This window comes from Centropristis striata, chromosome 4 (assembly GCF_030273125.1).
Source record: "Centropristis striata isolate RG_2023a ecotype Rhode Island chromosome 4, C.striata_1.0, whole genome shotgun sequence".
In the NCBI taxonomy this organism is placed as follows: Eukaryota; Metazoa; Chordata; class Actinopteri; order Perciformes; family Serranidae; genus Centropristis; species Centropristis striata.
Window position 1 is genome coordinate 23225428 of NC_081520.1, and position 18504 is coordinate 23243931.

Sequence of the window (18504 nt, forward strand, 5' to 3'; positions counted from 1 at the left end):
TGGCAAAGTAAAATAGTCACTATTTTTCCAGTTTGTCTATATTTGTCATTTTTATAGTTCTACATTTTTACGAGTCCTTTTTCTGGGAAAAGATGGCCCATCCACTTTTGTACTGGCCCACCCGAAATATTATTTCTGCCTTCGCCACCGGGTGTCTCCATGGATACCGGATGATGACTGAGAGATGCAGATCAGCAGGATTGCGGGTCACTAGAAACTTTGTGTATGTAGTGCAATCCGTTTTGGACCCAGAGGGTATACTACCAGTGGCGAAGGCAGAAATAATATTTCACACAAGCTCTCCCAACAGAGCTTTATAAAGGCTGTACACAATACAACAGTAAAGACAAAACATGCGTATCGGCTCTATCGCACGGCACAATAAATCATTTTATTGCACAAAGTGCCGACTACAGATGTACCCAATCAGTAGGCTTGATAAAGTGTTAACGTACAGCATTACATAGACCTGCATCAGACAGAAAATTATCACATTAACGGCGATTGTTGTTTCAGTACCACGGACAGCTCACGCGTAACAGAAACTGCGTAGATCATAGCCTACGGCAACCAGTTAGTGTGGAAACCATTAAGGACACAACACAAGCCTTTAATCTTTCTGTTGTCTCACGCCAGTGTTTACTGCTACTGTTTAAGGTTGAGCTGCCAGCCGTTGTGAGAAATAAAGCACGACGCGGTCCGAGCCGCAATATAACGACCACCCGTGTCCGACTGGTCCCTCCTCCGTCCTTCATCATCATAAACAACACAACGCAGAGTCCCAAGGTGTGGAGACGCTCATCCCACACGGGCCGGGTTACAAATACATTACATTATTGGCTTCGCGTTTGGACTACACTATATCTGGACTACAACTGTCGTTTTTTTTCAAGTAAAGCAGCAATGTCCTTATAATGAAGCCCCAGGTCAAAATATAGCCGAACTAACTCCTGTAATGTCATTTTAATACAGAAACAAGCTGAAATGCAGAGGGTGTTCTTACAGACACTATGCGCGCATGCAATATGCATCTCGTGCTCACGAGAAAAGTATCTCGTGCTCACAAGAAAAGTATCTCGTGCTCACGAGAAACTATCTCGTGCTCACGAGAAAAGTATGTGTTTGTTTGGTATTTGCTCACGAGATACCAACGTTTTTTTTTATTTTCACCATGTCCCTTAGGGGCTCCGTATATTTCTGTAAAATGTGTATTGCGCTCTTGTTATTTGTAACGGAGCACTTTGCTAATAAAGCTGGTTTTAGGGGGGAAAAATCCTCTTTTTGGCCGTATTGCGTCCTTCGGTGTCGTAAACTCTAGAGGCAAGTCTTCTGAATCAGGTATATATTAGGGCGTGACATTTAAATGACGCTCGTTTCGAGCCGCCACATTTATCAACAGCCGATCATTTTTACACTGTGATTGGAGAGATACGATCGTTTAATAAACTGCACGTGAACCCTGTCGTAAGATGAAATATACACTCTGCGCTCGTTTCTATGGTCCTATGGCCACTGTGTGTAAACATCTGCTCTAATGAACACCAGCAGCATGCTGATAATTATTATAATGCATCCATTTTTTTAAACAATATAACTGGAGGATGTTTTTAAACAAACAAAAAAATTAATTAAAATGCCAAATGAACCTCCCAGTGTTACGCCTGGTGTATAGGGTTGCCACCCCATCAGCAGTTCTCAGCTCCACCAGGTGAAAACAGACTCAGTGAATCATGTTGTGCTCAGAGAGGTCAGCCATGCTAATAATGCTGATAGCTGGAGGAACATTAAACATGAAGAGTTGGTTGCAGCTTTGGAGCAGTGAGGCTGTACAGGCTGCATGAAGTGTGTGATATCAATTTATTATGCTAATTTAACTGCTGTATTCCCATAGCGACAGCCCGGGCGAGGGTGTGTGTGTGTGTGTCTGTGGGTGTGTGTGTGGGTGTGTGTGTGTGTGTGTGTGTGTGTGTGCTCACTGGACTGTGTGTATAATGGATGTGATGGTTTTCTTGGTGCATATTGAAACATGAAGAGGAAAGAGAGGCTGTAGAAGTGAACAGGTGAGTGTCAGGCTAATATTATTATTACAGTATATTTCCCAACTGTCACTCATTGACTATGTATCAGACAGCTGAATCCCCTCATGGATCAAAGTGTGTGTGAGAGGACTGACAGGACGGACAGATGAAAGTCAGGCTGTGGACTGACAGCTCGTATAAAGACCTGTCTAAGAAGAGACTCCATCAGTCTACTGAGCTGTACTTGAACGTGCCACTACCCACGGACCACAGCAGCTAATGATCCACAGTCACAGTGAACAGCACAAACATGGCCTTCATCCAGCTGATTAGTGAAGCTCTGTTCATTATGTGACAGTGAAACAACAACATGGCTGCAGTTAGCAGTGATACATCATGTTAGCAAATAGCTGCTTTGACCGCCATTGACTTTGCTCTAATATTACACTGATGATTTTCAGAACACATTAGATAAACTGTGATGAATGTGTCACTGCCGACAATCACACATCAAACCACTATAATCTCCAGTGTTTGACCCCTTTTACTTTGTTCATGTGTGAGAGTGAACAATCAGTCAGTGAAGGACACATTCATTATGTGATCATTCTACAATAATGTCTCATTAATGTGTCATCTCTGTCGGTCTTTAACTGTTCAGGAAAGTGTTCAGTTATTTGGACCAAACTAATTTCCACCTTGTGTGAGGAAAATAAATACTGAGTGACAGTCTGAGAAACGTGTCAGAGGAGAAGAGAGCATTTATATCAGCTGACTGTTTCACAGTTGTGTTTGACTGATGGCACTCTGCTCTCTGGGAATCTCTCTGAATGAATCCAAGTAGCTTATAATAGTTTCTGTTGGGAACAATAAGTCTCCACTAGAACAGCACAGAGCACACACACATCCCTGAGACATGACAGACACATAATGCACACAGCAAGAGACGTCAGTGCAAGTAAAATTCATGATAATTTGACGAGGATTCAGTGGGAGAGAGAAATCCATAGACTGTATATTAATAATGCACATAGTCACCCGTTGGTTTGTGGACTGCCTGTTTGAAGTATCGAGTTCAGTGTTTCGGCTGTCGCCATCTTGCACAAGGACACTTATGTAAAAGAAACTCCTAAAAGAGTGTATTCTCATGAAATATATATATATATATATATATATATATATATATATATATATATATATATATATATATATATATATATATATATATATATATATATATAATCTCCTTTATTTAACCAGGTAAAAAGTCTCGTTGAGAATTAAAAAATCTCTTCCACAAGAGAGACCTGGCCAAGAAGGCAGCATAAAAGTGACAAGTTGCAACATTTAAAACAAAATTAACATAAACAATTAAATACAAATATAGCCATCACAACATCAGTGAAAGAGCCTCAAGTAGAGACATATATGGAGCAGTCACACTGACTAAGGGAAATCATTTCTTTATCCTTTAGAATCGATTTAAATTCACCAATTGTGATCAACTCAGACAATTTCAGATCTTTTTGCAGATTGTTCCATGATAAAGGGGCGGCGTAACTAAAAGCTTTCTTACCTAACTCTGTTCTCACTCTTGGCACCAGCATCTGTACAATATTTTGTGAGCGAAGACCATATTCAGTTTGGTTCCGACACATGTATGCACACAGGTAAGAAGGAAGCTGCCCAAGAATACATTTATAGATAAAAACTAACCAATGAGACTGCTTGCGAACATACAAAGATGGCATTTCAGCTGTGGCATACTGAGTACAATGATGTGTACGATTTCCCAAGCCAGTAAAGAAACGCAGAGAACAATGATAAACACAATCCAACTTCTTCAGGCTCTGAGTTGTTGCATTCATGAAAAGCAGATCACCGTAATCCAGTAGAGGCAAGAAAGTTACATAAATCAAATATTTCCTTGTCAGATAGGAGAAACAAGACTTGTTTCTAAAAAAGAATCCCAATTTTAGTTTTAGTTTTGTCACAAGGCTTTCAATATGGGGCTTAAAAGACAGCTTCTGATCACTAGTGATCCCTAAATAGTTGTAAGCCGTGACCCTTTCAATTTCATCACCTTGTACTGTCGTTATCTTGGGCAAATTGGGTGTCAAGTCTTTACCATTTGAAAAGATCAGAAGTTAAGATTTCTCTGCATTCAATACCAACCTGAGTTGAGGTAGAGGTAAGAGGTAAAAAGTTTGTTTGCCAAAACGTTATGGTCTACTGTATCAAAAGCCTTCGATAAATCAATAAAATGGGCTGCACAATATTTTTAACAATCCAGTGCCTGGATAAAATCATTAACCACTTTAAAAGCCTGATTGATTTTGCGATAAAATATTGTTTGTGTCTAAAAACTCTTTAAGTTGCTCACCAATTTCTCTAAAATGTTTACTAAAACACATAATTTAGAGATTGGCCTATAATTATTAAGAACAGTGGGGTCACCGCCTTTCAGCAAAGGAAAAACAAAGGCAGATTTCCAAATAATAGGGATCTAATTATTGGAGAGGGTAAGATTAAAAATATGGGTCAAAGGGACTGCAATAAAATCTGCAGCAGTCCTGAGGAAATACGGGTCTATCATATCAGGACCTGCAGATTTGGAAGGGTCCAGTTGCTTTAAAGCTCTGTGGACTTCCACCACATCCAAAGGGATACAATTAAATGGCTGATCAAGAGGACTATTGGATGGAAGTGAGGAATGGGCATGCTGCTTGTATGGCTGAATTGGGTTTGGACATGATTGTAAGGAATCAAATAGTGAACCGGAAGAAACAAAATGTTTATTAAAACAATTCAAAATTGCTGATTTATCCATTAAAATATGTGAATCTTTCAAGATACGAGGTGGCAAGTCATTTGAGCTAACTGTGCCAAATGAAGATTTTATAGCTTTCCGAAACTTTTTGGGATCATTAAGATTACTTGTTGTCTTGGATAATTAAAAATCTGATTTGGCCTTTTTTAAAAGAGATGTACATCGATTACGCACTTGTCTAAAAAACAGCCAGTCAGCCTGTGATTTAGAATATCTTGCCCTAGCCCAGGCAACATCCCTTTCCTTAAGGAGACTGGGCAGCTGAGGGGTAAACCATGGGTTATCCCGACCTTTCACTCTGAATTTACGGAAATGAGCATGTCTATTTATAATTTGGGTGAAGGCATCATAAAATAAATTCCAGGCCAGTTCCACTTTATCCATGAGTGAGATCCTACTCCACTCAAAGTCCCAGAGATCATGTATAAAAGCTTGTTCATAGAAATGTTTAAAATCTCTTATCAGAATAATTCTTGGTCTTGATTTTTTGAGCTTAGCTCTTCTGACTGAGGCAATGGCACAATGGTCACTTAAATCATTAGCAAAAATACCAAGATCAGAGTATTTGTGAGGAGTATTTGTCAAAAATAAATCAAGAATTGATGATTTCTCTGGGCATTTGAGGTTTGGACGAGTTGGATTATTAATGAGTTGCGTAAGATTAAAAGAATCACAAATTAACTTAAAACCATATATAGGAGACGGCCAGTCCCAATTTAAGTCACCAGTAAGGAGTAATTCATTAAAATCTAACATTGACAGCTGTTTGCTCAATGATAATAGAGCCTCACTGCTTGCAGACCGAGATCTATAACAACCCACAATTGTGACACACTGGCCTTTAGTAAGTTTCAAGGCAATTAATTCAAATTGTCTGGTAAGAGACACTGATGAGAGAAGAGTAATATGGAATTTCTGTTTTATATAGACAGCAACACCACCACCTTTTCTCGGACGGTCACACCAAAAAAGCCCTTGATAGCAATGTCTTTATCTGAGATAGACTTGTTCAGCCAGGTCTCACTTAAAACAAGAATATCAGTATCTGTGGAATTAGCCCAGATTTTAACTAAATCCAATTTAGGAACAAGACTCCTCACATTAACATGAATAATACCAAGCCCAGATCTAGCTTTAAACTCACTGGGTGTACTCAAAAGGTTAAAATCAGGGCCAGGGTTGGGTTGAACATTCCCAGACAATAAAAGCAAGAGAAAAAACAAGACATTTCTTTTTTACAGAATTGTTTGAATGTACTGAATGGTTGCTTTGAACTCGAGGTCTGTTTTGAGGATGTAAATGGAATGAGTGCAGCCAGTCATAAGTACTGAAAATGTCAATAAAATAGGGAAGGGTCAAGTTAGACATTTGAGCAACCCAATTTGGAAGGGTCCTAAAATATATAAAAGATTCAAAATCACAGTTTGTGTCTTTTCGAGGGTATAAAATATGCGACTGGTTGTGGTGTCTTTGGTATCCATTTCTTTCAGACACCTCTTGTGGGAACAGTACAGTAAATAAGAGCAGAAGAGGTGCTAATGCAAACATGCTACTCAAATGGGATCGATCCTCCAGACGCTGTCGACAAAATAAGTCGCTCTTCGCACGCAGACTCAATGTACGATGTGCTGAGGTAGGCCTGTTTATTTAGTCCGAATAACTTGTATGGATTCAGGAGATCACTACTGGGAACAGCTATTTCCCAGTAAGTGAAAATCGCGAGCCTGTACCAGGCAGGAGTGAGGCTGAGTGATCACCGCCGGGTATACGAATCCAAGACCGTGTAAAAACGTGGTGGCTGAACAACTCACAAGAGTTAACGAGTAATTTAGGAGAAAAACATGTAACATTCATTCAGAAAAAACAAGAGCAGTCACACCAACACGGACAGGTAGAGACGTGCTGCTGCCATCTTGGGATCCTCCAAAATGTACACTGGTAATATCATCTTGCATTGGAGAAGACTTGAAGCTAGTGACTGAGATCATAATGTCACCACGGCATTTTTTTCTGAGGTAATAAAAGTGAGAAGTAATCCCATTTTGTATTGAGATAGATAGGACCGGAGTTCTTATGGCGACCCAGTTGGATTTTTTGACAGAATGCAGGCTGAAGGCGCTTCTGGGTTTGCTTCACTGCTCAGACTGGGAGGTTACCGCCTGGAGAAATCATAATGATTAACTGCAGTTTGTAGGTAGGAACAGTCAGACATGGAGGGACAGAATATCTGCAGATAGGGGTTGTGTTCTCATCTATCTATATCTACTTCTATTTTATTCTTTATTCGTTTTTCTAATTTGGTATTGCTGTACATTAATTTACCTTTACTTAACGCTATCAAATCTTTATTAAAAGCCATTAAACGTGATGTCAGACACTGATGTGGTCTAGAGAGACGGGGAGAGAGCGTCACTTTTAGGGTTGCAAAGGGGCGGAAAATTTCCGGTAAATTTCCATGGTAAGTTAAGCTTGGGAATTTTGGAAATATTCCATATTGGAAGCTTTCCATGGGAATAATGGGAATTATGGGAATTAATGGGAATTTAGGAGAATTAATTGGGAATATATTATATACAAGCATAAATATAAGCAGAAGTCATAAGAAAACATCCATACAAAATGTTTTCAACAGATATTTCAACAGATTTATTTGTAAGTAGAGTAGAAGTGTTGGGTTCAATATCACCCATCCCCTAACCCCACTCATTCAAAAATGCCCCCCCCCCACAAAGTCCCATTCAAAATGTTAAATGAAAAATGCCACTCTTCCTCCAAAACGTTCCATTAAACATGCAAATCTTCCTTCAAGCAATCCTCTGCATTTTTGGTCAGTCAATAGACTCTTCCTGCTCCTCATCAACATCCAACAACATGTCCCCTTCCTCAACATCCAACTCTGAGTCTTCCTCTTCAGTGTCACTTTCCAGCCTTGTTGAGGATGGCTCTGTGTCAGGCTCAAAGAGCCTTAGGTTTGCGCGAATGCCAACCAGCTTTTCCACTCTCACATTTGTGAGCCTGTTGCGAACCTTTGTGTGGGAGGGTTAGGGTTAGTGCACAGTGCCAGTAGGGGGTGTGGTCTCAATAGCCATGCAGTAAGCAGTGTGCTCTGTGCATGTGATTGAGGAATGGCATGGATATTCAAGTGTATTTGAATGGCATCTGTTTGTTTTAGTCAAGATTATGCTTAAATATACTTTCCTCAACTATATTTAAGTTCCCTAAGAAGAGCCAACCTTCAATTTTGAAAATTCCCAGTTTATTCCCATACATTCCCGTTAATTCCCATTAATTCCCGTTAATTCCCTTAAATTCCCATGGAAAGTTTCCGTCTTTGAAAATTCCGGGAATTTTGCAACCCTAGTCACTTTGCTCCTCTTCAGAAACAGTCAGTCCCTGTCTGATGTAAGCAATGCTGCAAAAATAAAAGGGTTATAGTGTCATTGTCATTAAATAAGAAATGTTCTGGTGGAAGAGGATATTGGATCTGATGACTGCATGTAGTAGATAAATGTAACTGAAGTGATGTGATGGGACTAATAATCAGAATATTAGAAGCTCAGCCGTGTCTGACAGTAGAAGTACAAAGCTTAAGAATCAATGAAGCAAAAATATCTTGTTATTAAGTTACAGAAGTGAAAAACAACTGCTCTGTGGAGAATATGTGACTGTGTTAAACACTCTGCCATTTCATTAAATATAAATGAGTCTGAGATGTTGCTATTGCTTCAGATTAACCCGACACAAGTGAGTCACAGACTGGCTTCATGCTGTAAACACATACAGGTGGATGTAGATAAGATACTGTCACAGTTTGTTCCGGGACTTTTTGTTGTTTTACTGTGAAGACGTGTGACCATATGACCATTGATCCTCCAGTCAAACCAAACAGCCTCTAAACTGGACCAGACTCGCTCATTCTCACTGTGAAGCTGAGTGTCAGAGCTTTGGAGCAGCAAAAGGCAGAGAGACGGACCGCAGACACAAACTAAACAGCACATCAGGAAACATGACACAACAACAATCTGACGTGAGACTAAAGAGAACAAACACAGAGTCACAGCAAGAGGAGAAGAGGGACTCTGTAGCATTACTGTCCACCAGCCTCCCATCACTGTCTCATTAGAGAGCAATCAGTGGAGCAATGATCTCATTCTGAAGCCTCTTTCTCGCTGGACTGCATTAGGACGTAGATGTGATGGTGGATGGTGGAAACGCACGGCCAGAGAGACAGAAAAAGAAGACAGTGAGAGAGAGACTGTGTCTGTCTCCATGGTGTGTGATCACTTCAGGAAAGGCAGCCGCTGTGTCTCAAATGTAAAGAGTCCACTTGTAGCTCTGAACACAGCATGTATTCTATCAGTCCAGCACACACACATTCAAAGTGAGAGATTATAGAGCTACATGGGACACATTCCTCTCACTCAGCTCTGGACTGGAGATAGAAATGATGGAGGTCAGTTCTGATCTGACTCAACACACAAAACTGTCCTCAACTGAGTCTTACTGTCTCTTCTGAAGTGTCCAGTGTCCAGGTCAGGAGGTGGTGTCCTCATCTCACACACACACACACACACACACACACACACACACACACACACACACACACACACACACACACACACACACACACACAGTGCAGGGTCAAAGTGGCCGCTCTTACCTGAAAGAGAGAAAAAGAGGAGAGCAGACTGTAAATGAAGGTTTCACGTTGAGATTTCATGTTTTTTTCTCTTTAAAATATATTTCAAAGAATATTTGACACAAAAACCAACCTGATGTCATTAGTCTGTCATACAACACTTTCACTATGAGCATTTTACATGTTGCTGAACTAACTTTAAGGAGTCTCCAGAAAGAACACAGGAAGCTGACAGTTTCATCATTTGCTGATCTTTATGACAATCCATTGAACACACACTGCTGTGACTCTGTTTAGTCTCTGTGTGAATTTACTGAGCATCATTTATGAGCCTCATTCACTGAGCAAAACAAAACAACACATATTTACTGCTACAAAGATGCTGAGAGATGTTTGTACTCTCAGAGGAGTCCTTGTGAAAACTGTTGTGAACACCACATGAGATGAAAATAAGACAAACTCATTTTCTCCTCAACATACTGAAATCTTTCTCAACAAATGAGAACATGAAGGCAAAAGCAGCCAAGTGTTACTCGTCCCTGCTGGATTCATGGAGCATTTTATTTCAACAACTCCTCATTGTTTTAACCAACAGCAGGAAATGTAAAGCTTGTTTACACAGCGTTCATATTGTTGTCCTGTCAGAGTTTCATCTTTCAGTGGATAACATGAAAAGAAGCAGCTTCTCTGTGAATCTGAAGCTCTAAGCAGCAGCTATAATGTGCAGACATCACTAACAGTGACTCCTCACAGTGATCAGCTGCCTCCTATAGTGACTGTGACTTTCATCTGGCAGGAATCAGCAGCATTAAACTTCTCTCCTCTAAATAATGTTCATCTACAGGTAGAGAGAGGATGAAGACAGGCACACAGAAAGCTGAGTCATCACTTTACTGCAAATATGACAGAACCAAAGTGACATTAAATGCAACAATGGGATGAATGAACTAATCAAAAAGTGTGGTGTTTATTATTAAAGACTGCTTCAGTCTTTTAACCATCAATAGAAGCTAAGCAGCTATAATAATCATGCTGAACACATCCAAATATTAAACAATGGAGGAAAGAAAAGTGTTATTAATAATGACAGCATTAATTATATCTAAACTAAGATTAAATGTTTGTGTGTATTTTAAAGGAAGAGAACATCCTGTAACAGTGGGACACGACACAGCTCTACAGGTGGTTTTCAGAGAATCCTCCCTGAGGCTTGTTGATGCCTTCAGGCTCCTCTGTTGCATTTCTGCTGCTGATTTGTTGGAGGACACGAGAGACGAGACAACAGAGTGTCTGTCTCTGTCTAACTCTGTCCATCCCTCATTAACCCCCTGTTATTTCACACCTCTGGTTCAACAATATGTGGGACGTTAAACCCTCCAGCCAAGAGCTCCAAAAGACAAGCAGCCCTGCTGACTCTGAGACAAAGACACTGTCCTCCACTCCCTCTGTGGGTAGAGACAGCATCACATGAGGCTGAGCTGCTGATTCAATCTGATGGGAGGATGTTTAAGATCAGAGCTTCACAGTCTGGAACAAACCACATAATCACAGGCTGAACCTGATGGAAACATGATGTTATGTTTTAATACAGCAGATTCTGATTCTTAATCTGATTCTGATTCCAATTCTGATTTTAGCAGCTCTAACATACACCAGGCTGGACCGTGCAGGATGAAGAGCAGCTCTGACAAAAAACCTGATCAGTTATTTTGTAGAAAGATGGAGGAATACATATCAAATCTGAGTGCCAGCCTGGCATCTACTGTCTGCAGCTCACTTCCTGTCTGTCTGTCAGCTTTGACTTCTGATGCTCCGACTCTGTTATGGAGATCTATGTGAGTACTGTACCTTTAAATACAACTTCACATGACCAGAAACTACATTTCCCATGAGCCCACGCTGCTCTGATATAATACAGTGTGCAGTTTGTTACTTTGTTGATTTGCTCCAATTTGTGCTGCAGCTCGTTCAGTTTGTAAAATATACTGAGGAGCATTACAGACACAGAGTCTCTTCTCTGTTATGTTCAAGAACAGATCAGCAACTTCTGATGTAAGAGGCACTGTGGCATGACACACACACACACACACACACACACACACACTGACAGAGAGATGATCTGACCCTGCAGGAGTTTATCTCCCAGAGTTCAGTCTGATCTGAGTGTCAGAGAGCAGCAGAGGACATGAACACAGTGAAAGTCCAGCAGGACTGACAGACTGCAGGAGGCTCAGTTCACCTCCACTGACACAATACAAAGCTGAGCTCACTGTTGGCACATAAAAGAGCACATTGAGTCCAGAAATGGCATTACACAGTGATAGAGACAGAAATACTGACTGTTGATATGATATGATGAGTTTATTTTACCAGCAGCAGCATTCTTCTGTCGTCAATAAAGTTTTCATAGTTTGAAGGTGAGAAGCACCAACACTGCAGTTAAATCAGCTGCTCAGTGATCATTAGAGCTGTCTGTGTTTGTCTTCAGTGGTCTCAACTTCAGCTCGCTGGCTGCCTTCAACACAGCAACACACTTTTCATTGAACAAATAATTAACTCACATATAAGTCCCACAAGATCAGACACACACACAGAGTACCTGTACACACAGAGACAAACTCAGAGTTAAACAACAGAAATATATGAAACACATGCCTCCACACACACTTTGACTCCCACACACAGATTGTAACAAAGCTCTCTTCATCCACTGCCTTCAGTCAGAGAGCCCATTGAGATCCAACTGGAAACACACAACCCTTCCTCTCCTCCGTCTGCATTCATGACGTTAATACTGGAGGACTCTGTGTGGACATGTGTCCCAACACATTGATTTCTACATCATGTCAGTGAAACAGGACAGATGTTCTGGAGAAGTTCAGTCTGGATGATTCTGCAGACGACTACTTTCCTCTTTAGAATCAAATCACTTTCTCCTTTTGATTTCCTGAGCAGAGATCCCAATGGGAGTTAGAGTTTATGTTTGACTGCAGGAAAGAACAGCTTCAGCAGTCTGTTGAGACTTTCTGTTGATGTGTTGGAATGTGACGCTTTCCCCTTCAGATATAGCCTGGGTATACCCAGACTGCCTTGCGCGCTCGATTTCATTTCGAACTGCCAAGAGGCCTGGCAACCAGAGAGGTTTCTTAGCCCTGTTTTAGGGATCCAATCACAGAAGGGGGAGGGACGGCAAGACGATGACGCCTACTACCCGGCAGACGGAAGCTTGTAGTTTTCTTACGGATCCAACATGGCTGCAGCAGACGCAAAACTCTCTTTAGCTGTAGATGGTGTTTTAAATAGTTTAGAGCGAAAGTTGAAAGGCGAAAGGTGAAAGGTCTCTCGGCGGCTCCGCTGTCCCCCGGCTCGTAGCGAGATCACCGGCGTTACGGTACCGTAACGCCGGTGATCTCGATATGAGCCGGGGGACAGCGGAGCCCCCAGAGACCCGCAGCAGCTTGTTTATTGCCCATAAAATCAGTGGATGTGTGTGGCTGAATGACATGAGGGGGAATAAAGCGTGAAAATAAATAATCTTGCAGAAAGCGAGAACTGGAGAAGCATAGCAGCAAGCAACACTCTCTCACAGACACACACACAACAAACATCAATTTCTGTCGCTCTACTACGTCATCTGGTATAACTGATACGATTGGCTAAGAGCTACCTACTGACGCTTTTGATAGACATTCTAAGCGCCGAATAAACGGCTCTGGAGGATCGTAAACCACGCCTCCTCTACAGAGAAATGAACGGCTGGTTTCCAGACTAATCTCATTTGAGATTAGTCTGGTGTTAGCCAGGCTACTTCAGATAATGACTTCACATCACAAACACAAAGTCACTGCAAACATTACAGCATCAAGTCTGAGTGCATGTTCTGTCCCAGACACTGTTTTTCCTTCATCCTCTCCATCCACAAAGCACATCATTAGTTTCTCTGCTAGTTCTGTTGATTTAATAATGGTGGAAAGCCAACTATGTTTTTCACAGACTGCTTGAAAAACCAGAGTCTAATCCAGATGAGGTCCTCTAACTCTGGACTGACTTTGGTCCTGGAGATCCAGACTGAGCTATGAGGAAGTCTCTGTCTGTCTAGCAAACAGGAAACTCCAAACTAAATCACATCCAGCATGTTCGCAGGAAAAACGTGGAAATGCTACAATGTAACAACTGAATTTGCCGCAATTCTCACAAAGCATTCTTCACAATCTGGTGATTACTTTATGTGGATTCCTCTCTCAGCTCCTTCATCGGCGGCTGGATGTCACGAAATGAACACACCTCCAGTTATTATGGCTCCACATGTTCAATAACAGATCAACAGACTGGAAATATACTGTTGGCTTCTGTCCTGTGGTGTCTTTTGTAAACATGTTAATCCTCTGATCAGCCAAAAAAACGACAGAATGTTCATCGTAAGAAACTCAGTGAAATGTGAATCAGTATCAGAGGTGTTTTCTTCAGCAGGATTACCTGTTTGAATGAAGGATTAATAGAAAGCGGATGTGTGGATGTATTTAATGGGTGAACACTTAAACCAAGCAAAAAGCTTTAATCCTGTAATCCTATAATACAGTCTCACCTCTGATTTTTATTGACTCTTTAAATACAGAAACAAACATCCAGTCAGTTATTAGCTCAGTGTTACATAAAGCTATCACTTCCAGCTCTGAGCTTTTTACTGACAAAGACCCTCTGATGATGTCATTCATTATCCACCATGGGTGTTTAAACTCTCATTTATTATGGGATGCTTCACAATAACCTGAGGTTAGGGAACAAAACACTTTTGGCCCACCAGGGATGAAAACACATTGGATCATTGCTTCACCATAATAAAGGACACATATTATTCTGTCCCATGCAGCTTTGGGATCTTGGTCTACGCCCAATACTTTCTGACAGTAAAAGAGAAGAAAACAGCAGAAGAGCCTTAATCTCATCAGTCACAGGTTAAATAAACCAGCAACAGAGACAGAGGAAGAGGAGCACACTCTTCAACTCTTCTCTTCCCTGAATCAGAGATTTACAACTCACCAAGACTGAATCAGCAGAAGATTCAGAATCACTGGAGCACAACTTTTACAGGAAATAATCTGTTAAAACCTGCAGCCAGGGGAGGAAGATGAGGACAAAACAACTAACAAACATGACTGAATATCACCTGCAGTCACTCATCAGTGTCACAGAGCAAAACATGATAATCAGAAGCTGAAACTATTTCTAGTTCACTTTCAGAATCAAACGTGTAAAATGTGCATAAATTGCAACAAAGTAGCAGAAAGGCAGTTTATTTAATATCTCTTCATAAAAAGCGAAAAGTATCTGTTATAAAGTGTCATTAAAACTCATGAAAACCTTGTTCTTAAGAGAAAATTACTGAGAAAGCAAAGAGAGCAGTGAAAATATATTATAATTCAAACTTTAGCAGTGGGCCTTGTTAAAGTTATACAGAGCAGGTGATCTACCTGTGTGATCCAAACTGATGCTGAGCAGAAGAGAAGAGCTCGCTCTTGAACAACAAACTGAGCTGATTATCCACTTTAATAAAAAGGAAATCATAAATATGCTTTTCCTACATACAGTCTGTAAATCATTCACTGCCTGCCGAGTATATTAATGCTCAATGTGTCCGTCATGTTACCGTCTGTCTCTCTCTTCTGATCACTGGATGCACTTTGAAAAGCCAGCAGCAAACAGGGTCAACATCCAAATCAATGGAAGTGTGAGCAGACGAGCAGTTTAAAGAAGCTCTGCAGTGAGACGGCATCACCGTCCCCTCAGAGGAAACAATGGCTCAGTCTGAAAGATCCCACTGTCAGTCATGTGCAGGCAGCGAACTACAGCAGCAGAGTTCCACTTGGCTAAAGTTTTTAAAGACACAGGAGACGGTAAGTACATTTTAAACACATCAATCTACAAAGGTATAAATATTAAAATGTGTTAATGACTCAACATCGCTGACAACAGTCACCTCTGCTGAATGCAACACATTTCTCCAAATACAGAGTGAGCTGTGGAGTCAAATAATGACATGTTGGACAGATTCCAAATGAAGAATCTCCAACAGTAATGGCAGTGATTCTGGGCTTTATAAAGGGCTACTTAAAAAAAAAAATCAAACAAATTAAATATCAAATATGTATATTATGCATCTCTTTTAGGTTGTTAAAAGTTGATGTCTGATTTTACACACTGAAAAGGCTATGATGAATTTTAATTTCATGACATAAGAGAAGAAAAGCTTCATGAAAGTGAAGCCACTCCTGCAACAAGTCCACTGTATTCTCAGTCAGTTCATTGTTTTAACAAAATGTAACTAAATATTCAGCTGCAGCTGGAGCTTTGAAGGTCACCGTACCATGTAATCATTGTATTTAGTTTGACTGAACATGCAGATGGACAGCAGAGAAGTTGTTTCTGCTGCAGGAGTTGTTGTTGCTATGAAAACGTATCACAATGGAAATGCATTTTTACTGACTGGAAGTCAGCAGTTAGACAGTTTGTGAGGAAGAAACTATTTACAGCCAGCAGGGAGAGTTTGATGTTGAGAAAAGGACTGGTGGTAAACTAATTTATGAGAAGAAGACTTTTCTCATATGCAAAAACAAACATACGGCAACTTTTTTGACATAAACACAAGGTGACTTCTTCAACCAAATGATGGTGTTTGTACCACTGTAGACAGGTGAAGGAGGGACTCTGTGTCTGTAGACTGTAGACAGGTGAAGGAGGGACTCTGTGTCTGTAGACTGTAGACAGGTGAAGGAGGGACTCTGTGTCTGTAGACTGTAGACAGGTGAAGGAGGGACTCTGTGTCTGACGAGCAGCTCACTTCTGTCTCCAGCACTGAACACCTGAAAGTGTTTTCTCACTTCAAACTGATTCCCTCAAACTTCAAACTGATTCATGCAGTCAAACTGAGCAGCTGATGGATCACTGTGTTGCTTCTGTCACAGTCCATCACCAAACATTCACACTTCCTGTTGGAGCTGCTGTTCTTACAGTCTGGAGAGCATCATCACTTACTGCTGACATTTAATTTCAAAAGTAACTTGTTCTTTCTTCTCCTCCATCCTCCTCCTCTTCTCTTCATCCTGCTGCCATCATCTCTCCTCCTCGCTAAAGCTTTTACTTCTGTTTCTTTCTTCTTCCCTTCATCCACGTGTATCACACACTCTGTCTCTCATCCATCTCACACACACTCCTCACTAACAGGCTGCTTGCAGCATCAGAGCCAAAGAGAATCCAACTGATCCAACCTGTGATACACACATCACGAGTCAAAGTCAAGAGAGATTATTTACATATAAAGCCACTTGTTGTACAGTTTACACCAGCTAGCATGTGCCACTGAAGCACACACACACATTTGCTGTTGAAGTGAGTGAACAGTGGAGCTGCCAGTCATGTCTGTGCTCTCCTCTACTACTGTGCTGAGAGGAGACTCTCTACTGAAGCTGTCAGCTGGACCATCAGCCTCTGAGGCTGTGTCACACACTGCGACTGTACATGAACACTAACTTTATTCAGAGCAAACAGAGCTCTACTGGAACACGAGCAGCTCTCTCTGTCATGTCAGCTGTTTTCAGGAAGGGAAGTCACTTCACATACCTTCAGAACTCGAGTCAGCAGCAGACGGACAGACGCACAATAAACATCCACGGTAGCTGTTATTTCCCTCTCAACTCCGGTGTTTCCTAGTGGAAAACGTCAGGACATGAAATGAAAAGAATGAAACGATCCCTTGCCTTGAAATCCAAAGAGGAAAGCGACGCCGGGGATCCACACGGTGTGTATCCAGAAGTAAAGCATGGTGTCCTTTAATCAGGTGCAAAAGCTCCGCGCTCTTCCCGACGAAGCTCCGTCTCCAGCGGCTAATTTCCAGAAGAGAAAGCGCTGCGAATGAAGCCGAGCGGAGGAACAAATCCCAGTGTGAACACAAGAGCTGGAGACTCTGTCACTGCCAAGTGTGTGTGCTGCTGAAACACGGACACCAGCGCCCCCTACCGACACACACACACACACACACACACACACACACACACACACACACACACACACACACACACAGAAGAGAGAGAGAGAGAGAGAGAGAGAGAGAGAGAGAGAGAGAGAGAGTATGTGTGTGTTGGTGACAGACAGCTGACTGGGTCTTCAGGTCTGGATATGAAAGACTGGAGGATTCTAGAATCTGTGAGACATCAAGGGCACAGTGTGTATGACACACAGAATTATATAGAATATTAATTAGAATAGATATTCATTCTGATTCTGTGTGTGTGTGTGTGTGTGTGTGTGTGTGTGTGTGTGTGTGTGTGTGTGTGGTTCAGCACTGACAGCAGGACTCATCTGAACAAATCCAACACAATTCATTCAGAACCACAACCATCATGTTTTCAACCATCAACTTTCCCCAGTTAAGAATTTGTCACTATGTTATTATGTATTGTTACTGTTAAATTTTCAAATATCTGTATGTATTACTCACAAATTTATTTATTTAATGTATTTGTTTAATTAGACATTAAACCTGTAATATTCACTCACACTGACGTTGTGTGGTTAAAATGACATGGCGGTGTGTTTACTGACACATTTTCTATTATATTTGTATTTTGTTAATTTGTGTTCTCAGCTTTGTTTCCTTTTAGTTTCCATCTGCTTTCTGCTTCCACCCACGAGACCTCATGACACAGGTGGACTGTGTTTGGAGGCTTTATTTACATTCCCCACCTGTTTCTGTCACACTGCTCATTTGTGTTTCAGGCTCAGAGGAGAAAAATACTGTTTTCATTAAAACATGCCAGCAGCAGCAAGAGAAACAAAGCAAAGGTTAGATTGAATCCCATCAAAACAATGAGATGAAAAATATAGTTTGTTGTCACAGTCAGTGAAATGTTGATTATCAGAGAAAAGTCTAGTCTGCTTTCATGATGAAGTCACACTGCAAAAGTCACCAGTCAGCTGGAATAAATGCAAATGATTTCTATATATGCAGACATGTCAGTCTT

General features: G+C 41.1%; 1 protein-coding gene across 1 annotated transcript in view; it reads right to left on the minus strand.

The window, feature by feature from the left end:
* Positions 1-17465, minus strand: part of lsamp (limbic system associated membrane protein) — a 702186-nt gene extending 684721 nt beyond the window's left edge. Inside the window, exon 1 of the mRNA XM_059331470.1 lies at positions 17242-17465. Within this exon, the coding sequence (XP_059187453.1) occupies positions 17242-17305 (64 nt within the window). The 5' untranslated portion in view covers positions 17306-17465. The remainder of the gene's footprint in view (positions 1-17241) is intronic.
* Positions 17466-18504: the final 1039 nt, after the last annotated feature.